The 11,372-nt window shown below is 38.0% G+C and overlaps 1 protein-coding gene across 1 annotated transcript; it reads right to left on the bottom strand.

Annotated features, from left to right (window-relative positions):
• Window positions 1-8,164: 8,164 nt before the first annotated feature.
• LOC148741681 (uncharacterized) lies at window positions 8,165-10,907 on the bottom strand. Its single transcript, XM_088743986.1, has 3 exons — window positions 10,563-10,907; window positions 10,086-10,233; window positions 8,165-9,331 (listed from the first exon to the last, which is right to left on the bottom strand). Exons 1-3 carry the CDS (start codon window positions 10,785-10,787, stop codon window positions 8,415-8,417), a joined length of 1,290 nt encoding a protein of 429 aa, XP_088600112.1. The 5' UTR covers window positions 10,788-10,907; the 3' UTR covers window positions 8,165-8,414.
• Between the last annotated feature and the right edge of the window lie 465 nt (window positions 10,908-11,372).

Genomic DNA, 11,372 nt, shown 5'->3' with positions numbered 1-11,372 from the left:
TTTTGCATCTCAATTCTCTCAAAGCACCTGTTCAACGAATTTCGAGGATACATTATAAATGACGGTTAAATAAAAAGGCCTTTCTTATTAGGAAAATCTTTTATATAGTAAGAAAAGCAATCTTTCCTATCTACCATTATAGCTCGGGACCTCCAGGACTTAATATTGGACTAAACTGCGAATGATTTCAAAAATTGTGATATTTGCATACGTAAAATTAATCCAGTTGAATACGCGTTACAAACGCACACCTCTTACTGATTATGAACGGTTGTTTGGTATGAGTGCGTCAAACTTTATCAATTAAATAGCCATTTGAATAATTGCAAGTCATATCGATAACATTTGGATAATCGTCACAAAGGTAAGAAAGTTCGCGATACTGGACTGATTAGATATTCAGACAAGTCTAGTGAAAAATTTATTGGGAGACTCGGACTCAAGGTATGATTAAATGCTTCTGGCCTTGCGAGATTTCTGCTCAAAGTTGACAGATCTATCCTACTCATTCCCATCAGATAAATTTTACAAATTTCACAACAAGTAAGTGATAGAAACCGGGAATACATGAAGTTTATAATCTTGGTGTGCTCATATCTGCAAGTTTGTTCAGGTGTCCTAGAAAGGTCTCTTCACGTCCTAAATGGGAGTGATTCATATCAGTTTCTTGCAAAGCCTAACATTGAATGCCACATTTTCCATTAGTCCAAATCAGCTTGTATGGTATGTTTTTTTTTTGTTCTAGGCCTGCCTTTTTCATCATTGAAAGTAGCATGTTGTGAAAACAAAGTTATAAGATGACTTCGGTTGCCATACTTTCACCTGTAAAAAGGGCAAAAATTGAAACTTTTACCTGATATGCGATGTGCTTGGCTTACATCTAGCCTTTGCTATAAAACTTTGTGTTGTCTTTAGATATTGCAAACTTACGAGATGACCGCATCCTACATCTTACATTCAATTCAACTCTACTTAGATGTTTGATTCCTTGATTTTGCTATGGTATTTGTGGTCTGTTGTAATGAATTTTAGAGGAATTTCAAATATACTATGTGTTGAGGAGAAACCTTTTGCTAACAGCTTGCCTAGTGCATGTCTTGGAACTTGTGTAATGGGAAGTTGTTGGTAACAGTTGGCTTGGTAATGGTTCTGTGATAATTTTTGACTGAACTTGTTAACAGGTGCTGGCATGATATCTTCACATAAATACTTGTTTTATTGTCAATGTTTCTCATCATTCAATCTAAGTAGAATTATTTAATTTTAGAGTGGTGGGCAGCTTCCTTAAGCAGAGCAACTGTTAACTTACACATAAGACGCAGTGAACTAGCTCTACCTCTTGAGATAAGGTTCCAACAATTGTTCTTAATTCACGTTCTGACTTGAAGTGGCTGATGGTCTTTTATCTTGTGTAAGACAATTTTGAAGTTGTCCAGAAAAATTACCTCTAGAAACGAGGTTCCAGCACTCATTCTTATTTCACTTTCTGACTTGAAGTGGCGGATGGCTACTCTTTTATCTTGTTTAAAACAGTTTTGAAGTCACCCAGAAAAATTAAAAATTGCCTTAAAGTTTAGGTGCTGTTTTTTTTTTCCTTTTTCTTTTAATGGTGAGTCTAGTTCATGTGTGAATGGTGTAACTTTTTTACTTTTTATCTCATCATTTGTGGTGTTTTATTTTACTTTTAGTAATGCCTTGTTTTATAATTATTTAGGGACACGCATAATATATGAGCGCAAGTTTCTATTGGAATTGCGCAATTCTCCACTGTCACGCACACCTCCACAGAATCTGCCAATGATATCAGGTGTAACTTGTCATGCAAAGTTGAAGCCGGGGGTTCGCAAAGACAATGGCATCCATGGCTCTGAAACAAAGTGTGATAAAAATGACAATGGTAAGGAAACACGTCCTTAATTGTTTTTACTAAATAGTTGGGTTTAGCTTTTAATATTTTCATACCATAGTTAACAATTCAAACTGTTTTCTGTAAATGTAGACATGCAAGCCTAATTACTAAGTTCAATATGCAATGAACCAGTGGAATGTCTAGTGTCATGTGTGTCCACTGCAGAAACACTCATAACTGCTGTTATTACTGCGTTGTTAATCGTAGGTGCTGTAGATAACCTATTGAGGCCCATGTTTACCATATTTAGTCCTTACACTTTCTTCACTTTGAAAATTAATATTTCAAAAAGAAAAGAGAAAAACAAAAAGGAAAGGGCAGTTTCTCTTAGCTTTCCCAGAAATTCATAAACCCTTTGCATCCTAACATTAGTATGCATATTCTCCTCACCGTTTATTTACACATTTTCTAAGCTGTTGAGAGCTTCTTTAGTTGGTGATCACTTTCCTTATTCTTGTGAACTTAATGTGTGATTCAGGGGTTGTATTGTCGGCAGAAATTAGATCTTAGTCACTCCCAGGGATTGAAGGGTAAAATCAAACAAACAGCAAAAGAGTTATAAGAACCATTTTTCTTTTTTACTTCTTTTTTCAGGAGAGGTACCCACCCAGTTTGAGATGGACATCTAATGGTTAGCTGCGATAATTATTTTAGGAGCCATTGCCTGATAGATTATGCAGTTGCACATTGTCAAAGATCAAGTGTTGTCATTGAGTGGGTGTAAATATTGTGATGTGGAGTGTGGAGCAAATGAATGGTGTTGATAATAAAAACAGTTCTAGTCAGCAATTCGAATTGGTTATTTCTTGTCAACCATGAAAAACAAAAACAAAACAAAAAAACACAAAATGTTAAAAAAGAAGAATGACTTTTGTCATTTGATATTGTACATAAAAATTTGCTTTCTCTTGACTCTGTCAGAGCAAATGTCCAAATAAAGTGCTTGGACCCAAAACTAATTTAATTTTGTGAATTTTTTGCTGTATTTTTACATCCTGGAGTATTTTCAGTTCAATCCCTCCACCTACATGTTAGTCGTAGGGGCCGTGTAGCCCATATTTGTAACTGCTGGGACTGATCTCTAGGTTTCTGTTACATGGAGCCACCAAGCCACCACTTGACAGTCTTGCTCAGAAGTACAGCATCGAATAAATGACTCCAGCGAGGATTTGAACATAAGCTTCTCGTTTAGGAGTGGGAAGGAGAAATCATTGTTTTTAAGGGAGCACTCCTGAAAGTGAATTCTCAATTTTTATTCTTTGGGTTTTGCTGTTGTTAATAGAATTTGATATTTCGTCTGCAAAATATTTGAGGATTGGGGCTAATTTATTGTTTTGCGTAATCTCCTTACACATTTATTCAACCAAAAACTCATCTCCCCTTTCCAAAATGGGCTGATATATATGTAATACATATATATCAGCACCCAAATAAAAATTCCGTATTCAGTAAAGATCATATGTTTTCAACAGATTTTTAAAAATCCTCTGGAATAATGCTTGTGTTCAAACCCTTTGAGGTGGGATTGTGGTGGTCTTCATTTTTTTTACCAAAGGAAGATTAGAAATGACTTAATTAATTTGTCAGGTTAATGTGGTCTTCTTGGGTTGTCAGCATCTCGGATGTACTTTCATACAATAAATATTGGCTATATTCACCTTTTTGTCGTCAATTAGACGCCGACCTAAATATTAGTGAAAAGGGAACTGGAACAGTCACAGACATCCCAGGCTTAGCACCTGTAAACCACACAACTAGTCACAGTCATCCCAGGCTTAGCACCTGTAAACCACACAAATAGTAAAATCAATGTTTGTTCGATTTTCCTATTTTTTCTGTTCCTCCATCCTCCAGTAAGCTGCTTCTACGGATAAAATGTGCTTGTGGTCGTTTCATAAATGTTCATGTGGAAAGGGGGTTATTATGTTTCGACTTCACGTTTCTCTTCTCTGTATTTTTTTTTTTTTTTTTTTTTGAGTGCAACTGCCGATGAAATGATCATGAATGACCACACGCCGGTACAAGTGTTACAGTGCAACTTCTTTTATTTCACAAATTCTTAATAATATTTCTTTTAAGCATTTCTGAACGGCAAGAAAGTTATAAAGAGGAAACAAGTCGTTTTTTTTGGTTTGTTTTGTTTTTTCTAAGACACGTCGACCAATGGGAATGAAATTTGAAAAAAGGAAAACTGAGTGGGACACTTCGATCTGAACAGAAGTTGACTCCCTATGTGTCCCTCTACCTGCCTTCCTCTAGGGTGGTGAGTTGTCATACACAATTCTTACGCCTCCTGGTAAATTATCTTGATCAAGATACTCCCACGGGAACTGTCCAGAACCTGGCATTGCAAAATAAATTTCGGTGTAATACTGAAACTGGAAAGTCACTCCCTTCTTTTGCCAATCGGCCCAAAGTTTATCGATAAAACCGTGAAGAAGCCAAAATTTTGGAGAAAAGGACGCCGTGGAGTGGTGAAGCATGGTGCCTCCTACACAATCATGAAATCTCGTGTGGAATTGCTCACGAACTGTCTGTTCAAAGAGTGTAAAATTCTCAAGCTGGATAAGATCACGCACTTTTTGCAGGTTCGGTAAAGAGCAAGAAAAGTTAAATTCTCTTTTTATGCAGCCTCCACCGGCAGACTAAGGCAAATGGAATTTTTTCTGCTGGAATGGTCCTTTCCTAACACAGTTATTTGGAAATATGCCATTACCGCCCAGACCGCTAGGGCGTGGGCGGTAATGGCATATTTCCAAACAGCCGCTTGTGTCCAGTGTTCTGACTCTCTGGTCCAGTCCCAGTAAGGAATTGTGATGCGACAGTCAATTTGACGAAGAAAGTTTTCGAACTGCATCAAATACCATCTGTGCCAGGGAAGAAATATTTGAGGCATGTGATGAAGAAATTTGCTCGGTATTCTTGAATGCAGAGTTGTTATATGCTCATAATAACTTTGGTATTGAGGGCTAGAAGAAGCCAGTTTAAAGGCGTTAATAAAGCGCTGTCGCTCTATTGGGCTCATGGCGGTAAATTGTTTTCGTATTCTATAACAAGAAACTAGGTTGCCATCACGACAGTGACACCTCCTGTGACACTGATCAACACTTGATGTACTTTCCTCGCAAGGCATCTTGGTCCCTAAAGTTACGAGAAGGTGACATGACATTTCCTTAACTCAGTTATGCAGTTTATTTGACAGCTAAAATTCCCTGATATGGATGATACGATTAACATGCGCGTATATCGTTACCTTATTTAAAATTTCGCGTATATCTGTCTAGTCACCCACTGACTGACGTTCTCATTGACTGACTGCTGGATAAACTGATACAGACGTATACCAACCAGTGATTGAATGGAAATGGAATATGCTGCGGATTCATTGGCTGACTTACAGACTGATTCATTGACTGATTGATACTCCTAAGAGATGATCTACCAACTGTCTGACAACCTGAATGTCTGACTGACTGTCATTTACCGATTGACTTACCTACTGACTGACTGATCATGTATTGAACTGACCTACCGACGGACTGACCGAAAGACTAACTAAATGACTAACTTACCCACCCACCGACGGACTGACTAACCGACTGACTGATTGGTTGTTTGACCAACTGACCCACCGACAGACTGACTGACCTGCTGACCGAGAATTTGATCAATTGAAATTTAGGAGCATAAACACAAATTCCATGTCACTGATTTTAATTTTTTTAAAAAAAATTACATTTATAGCCATGTTAACATATTGAAGGGACTCTCACGTTGTGTGTGCATCTGTCACATAGCCTCGCAGTGTTGTGATTTCTAGATGGGGACACGCTTCAGAAAGACTCAATGCTGTCATCAGAACATAGCGACGAAATGTTGCTAATAGGTTTCCAAGGCAACGAGGAACAGAAAGGCAATCAATTGTGGCCTGTGAAACGTAAAAAGAACTCAACATCGACACGGGAACATAAGCACCAAGCTAGTTCAAAGAAAACTGAAAATAAGAAAATTGATTTTTTATACTGATGATGGCTGATCTCAGTAACAATCGTTGAATTTTGGAAAATAAAGTCCAAACCGAATTTAATAACAATGGTTCACTCCGAATGAGAGCGACATTAATCGTTGAGTTTCGATCTCGCTCGATAAAGATGAGTAGCTCGGAAGAGACTGACCAGGTGATGTTCTCTTCGGTAAAAGAGTTCTCCAGGAGAGGACTGAGAAGAGGTTTAAAAAGCCGCATTAATGACTTACTTGAAGAGATTTACAATCCTTGTCACGAAGACTCTGGTTTCTACTTTCTACAGCTATAAAGAACCTTTAGGAATGATCTGAACACTCCTGAATAACCATAGTAGTGCAATTTTCTATTTGTTGCGACGATGATAGAACAGTTCTGCCCAATAGTGTGAACAGCAGAAGAAGAACATTTACTACACCAAATATGATTGTTGAGCAACGACGGTGATTGCAGAAAAGGTGTTAATGTCCAGTAGATAACGGGAAGGCCGTTGTCAAAACTGGCTAACGACACGCAATGGCAAAATTGGTTTCTTTTATCTCCTTTGTCCGTAGCATCTATCCGTGTGATTTCCCCCCCCCCCCCCACCCCCGTACAATATCTGCCCTAAATCTCACAATGAAGTCATACGGATAAACCAAATGATCACCAACCATGGAAGCTCTTGATTGGTTAAACACATTCTCCTTGTCAGTACCTTAAGAAATGTACGGAGAACAGTATCGGGAATATGCACTCTGACGTTAAAATGAAAATGGTTAAGAAGGTTATGTAATTTTAATTTCCGATTAATGAGCTAAAAAAAAAAACCAAAAACAAAAAACTGCAGACAATTACCAACCTTAGCAAATCCGGCAATGAGGCAGCTGCAAATGTTAATCATTCTCCCCAAAGTTGATTTGTGGGACCTTTTTAATTTTGTTTTAACAAGCTCTTTGATATAAGAACCTCTAGCTCTACAGGTACAGGCAATGTACTAACTTGGCGCCTCGAACAGCGTATGTCACCTAAAAATAACATGCATGCGACTACCAGAATTTGCATTTTGGCTATGTACAAAAGAATATATTCAATTCAAACTAAATCAAAAGTTGAATGACTGCTGGAGACTCGGAAACGTTATTGTTAAGACTGAACTAGAAATCAGTGGGATGGCAAACTTTCACTTAACATAAGCTTGCGTAAATTGAACTCTTTATTTCTCCTAATTGGCTTTTAGGAATCATAATCTAAAATTTATATCCGGACACTTTTACTGCATTATCCATGAAAAGACACATTACAACAACACGCGTCTTGTTTTTCAAAAAAGAGATAGATATCGTATCCTCTTTCTGTGGACCCTGCTGTCCTTTCATCTTCCAAAATCATCATGATAAGAGGACAAATGATATTTTTAAGCTACATAATGCGAACCAGGGCGACAAGCAAGCTATCCAGTTAGCAGACTGCGAAGGCTGTGTTAGCCCTAATAGCTCTATTATCATACTATGGTTTATACGATGGCGGTTGAATTCCCAAATTGGATCACACACACTAGTGAGTGGTGATGTGGCTGTTCGTCTTTCACCTTTACTATCTAAGAAACATATATGATCATTTTCAGTCAACAGAAGTTTGATCATGATGTCTATTTTCATTTTTATTTTATCTGCATATGGTTTAATCAAGAGGCAAACTCCTGCCTGACTCAGCACGCAAACACCACTGAAATAATGGATTTAGAAACGTCTTTGGAAAAAAAGCTTTGATTCGATCTTCCATCTTCCCACGTCGGAGGACAATTTGTTTTGGACAGTCCACCCGGCCGAGTAGACCACCTTTTCATTTTGGTTACTAATCAGACTCCAAGGATTGTAGTGTTATTGACTTTCATCAGTAAATGTCGCTGCGAAGAGCTGATGTAAAATTGTACAGGATGAAAGGGTAGAAAAATTATTTACTATCTCGCCGACAATTCATTCTTAAGAAGGTAAAAAATTAGATCCATTTAATTTTGAACGATCACTATGATCTTTCCAAGTTGATTTAAGAGTATCAGTGTAAAAGACAAAAACACGTAAAAAAGTTTACGTGTTTTTGTAAAAGACGTTTTGTTTATAGCATAAAGCAGAAAACTGTCAACTTGAAGTATTTGAATCTCCCACTTGTCAAAGATTATCTTGCGCCAAGAATGTTGATGAAAGGACTTATCCCTCCTTTGCAGGTAACGGTTAAAATAAATGACAACTATAAATGATAACTTGGGTTTATGAAATATACGAAATGTAAACGTACTAGACAAAAAATGAAAGAACTTTGGCGAAGACTCTTTCTCATTGTTTGTGGAAACATTTAGAATTTACACGTAAACAACAAGTGTTTTGTATAAGTATCAGTCCATGAGCTGATAACAAGCAAAAAAACATTTTTCTCTCAGTTTTCTTCATGGTGAGTTTGGAACTTACCACATCAGTCAGACACAAGCACAAAGCTGTGTCACTTTTAAACAAAGTTTTGCAGCCTTGAATCAAGTGCGGAATCTCCTGGATTTTTATAGTTGATTTTAACTCCACCCGGTAAGTTATGATTATCTAACAGCTCCCATGGAAACCGTCCACTCAAAGGCATCTCAAAGGTGATGTTTATGAAATACTCGAACGTGTGACCAGTTCCGTTAATCTGCCAATCCGCCCAGACTTTATCTATGAAGCTGTGATGAATCCAAAACTCCGGAGAGAACGAAGCCGAGTGCCGTTTTAACATATGACCGCCAACACAGTCGTGAAAAGTAGGGTGAAGTTTTTCCCGAACAAACTTTTCAAACGCAAGAAAATTTTCATCCTTTGATATCTTTTTAATCACGTCTTTCCCTGGAAGGAAGCATGACATGTTAAAACGTCTTTGTAAACAATTTTTTCCAGTATCTTCAGGTATAAAGAAAGCGTCTTTCTTAAAAGGCCCGTCTCTAACGCAATTATCAGACAAAGTTTCGTCACCCCCCAAACCGTGAGGACCCGGATTCCAAACATCGTGTGTCTCCGTTCCTCGGGCCCAGTGTTTCTCGTCCTTACTCCAGTCCCAATAGGGAATTGTAACTCTGCAATCAACCTTTCGAAGGATCTTTTCAAACTCCAGCAAATACCACCTGTGCCATGGTAGAAAGATCTGAGGCATGTGATGGAGGAGTTTGGTAGGCATCCGGGCATGCACTTTGCTGATTCTTCTGTAATCATCTTCATAAATAGGGTTTGTTGCAGCAGTTTTGATAGCACCAACAAATCTTTTTCGCTCCTGTAGGGTCATAGCTGTGAATTCCTTTCTAATCCGATGACAGAATAACAGTTCGCCATCGTAACACATACATTGCCGTTCACATTCATCGAACCATGGGTTCTTGCCATGACAGATTATTGGATTACCTGTAACTTCATTCAAAGACAGGTGATTTAGAGGGTCAGTGAAAGAGAATGTTTTAGTCTAGATCAACGTACCTCTAAACGACATTTTTCTCTAAATTATTGATTCAGTTTAGCACTGAGCAAAATGTGTTTTGAAAAATAGGAGACAGAAACGTTTGTATCTCTTGTTAATTTTCTTCTAAACTTCTGTTTGACTTAAAGTGTACTTTGACTTCCACTTTTTCCGCATCTTCTTGGCTGTCACCCGATGATTCTGTAAAAGGTTGATTAAGGAATTGAATTTCATTTGTGGTGGCTCACAAAAAAAAATAGGTTAATAAGTAATACTCGACTCCTATCGACCAAGTCCATCCCCAGTCGGAGAAGCTAAGCTTTCTAAAAGCGTGGGGTCACTGTCAAACAGAAGGCACACACCAGATTGTTAAATCGTGTATATTGAACCCTAATACGTGTTACCTAATGTGACTAAAAAGGCCCCCTCATGACACCCCAGGACCCTCCAGGATCCCCCTAGCTACGCCCTTGATCTCAACACCCTGTCAGGTTTCCGTGACAGTCACGCAAGACCCATTCATATCCCGAAAGGTATGGGTACAGAGTGGCACTATGCGAGTGACATCATGACTTGCCTAAGAACACAACACAATGACCCCCTGGTGTTAAGTGCACTAACCAATCATGCCCGGTGTTTTCAGGCGTCCTCCACTTACTCAGGTCTCAAACAACTCAACTAAAACAATGAGCAATACTTAACCTGTCATGTATCGTTTTAACCCAGCGTAGTTCAGGCTTGGACACAAGTTGCTCTGTTTTATCAAAGTCGCTGTCATAATCAAGAGTGAACGGTACGAAGTAAGGAGGTCTCCAGAACAGCGGGGAACAGACAGGCAGTCAACAGCTTTCTACATCGAAACAAGTTTAAACGTACGCTTTAACATTTGAAACTTTCCTCCTTAACCTTCCTCATAATCTTGTCTTATAAACTTGTCTTATAAACTCGAACTTTTATTGTGAGTAAAAGACGTGCGTCAGATCTAGGATATTTTACTGAGAAATTATCAATGCTAACTCGATTAACTGATTTAATGATAAATTCATGTAAATCTAAAGGTTTTCATGGCAATGAATTGTCTGAATACTGCGTTGGGACATAAATAGGATTAAATAGATAAAATACATTACAATAGGGAAAAATTGTCCCGCAAAAAATTGTTATTCATTCATTAAATACCTGCACTTCCACACAATTTTGAAACAGCTGATCTGAGTTCCTTTCCTCCAGGGCCTGGAAAATTTCATGAAAATTTGAAGCACAGTTTTTGATCGTCATTTTCTGACATGACTCAATATTTTCGACAGATCTCACACAGAGCATTAAGATCGCAATGACAAAGACAAGCTGGTTACGCTGTGGAACCATGTCGGTGATCTTCTTTTCAAGTGTATCTAAAATCATCACGAAACACGAGAATTGTATATATATATATATCTAAAAACAACTCATTTCCTTCCCCTTGCCATGGAAATTTAAAGGACACTGACGAGATTTGTATACACAATCACGACAAAAAACTAATCTAAATCAACAGGGTGACATGGTTTCTTCCTTGTTACATATTGACATTTCAAGCACCTTAATTTTATATTGTTTCCAATCGTTTATTAGAAAAAGCCTCCGGAGGCTGTTCAACAATATGCTTACAAGTTATTTCCTCCTTATGAAATAGCTATCCTCGAGTGTTTAGAAATCGTTAGGTATATTGATCTAATTCTTTTAACAGACATTGTGATTTTGTCAACTATACAATAACGAGGAAACATCATCAAATTTTCGCTTTCCTTGTAAGCATTCAATTAATATGAAAATAATAGAGAGATTTTGACAATTTAGCACGTGGAAAATGGAATCGTACGATGTTACCTTTGCAGGATAGGGTGTACGTGATTGTGTGAAAATGTCGAGCCAAGGGAGACAGCTTAGTACCTTATCGGCCGAGCTCTCGGAGCGATCAAATTTCCAAATCGTCATATTGTCCCGTTT

Source organism: Stylophora pistillata, chromosome 1 (genome assembly GCF_964205215.1).
Source record: "Stylophora pistillata chromosome 1, jaStyPist1.2, whole genome shotgun sequence".
NCBI lineage: Eukaryota > Metazoa > Cnidaria > Anthozoa > Scleractinia > Pocilloporidae > Stylophora > Stylophora pistillata.
The sequence above is the reverse complement of the archived record's forward strand: the minus strand, read 5'-3'. Positions and strand labels throughout refer to the sequence as shown.

Excerpts from the sequence above, each read along its gene's own strand:
- LOC148741681 (XM_088743986.1), bottom strand. The coding sequence starts at position 10,787 with ATGATTTTAGATACACTTGAAAAGAAGATCACCGACATGGTTCCACAG. Across the intron at positions 10,234-10,562 it reads AAAATTGTGTGGAAGTGCAG|AAAGCTGTTGACTGCCTGTC; the intron begins GTATTTAATGAA and ends GTTTCGATGTAG. Across the intron at positions 9,332-10,085 it reads GTTAAAACGATACATGACAG|GTAATCCAATAATCTGTCAT; the intron begins GTTAAGTATTGC and ends ATGAAGTTACAG.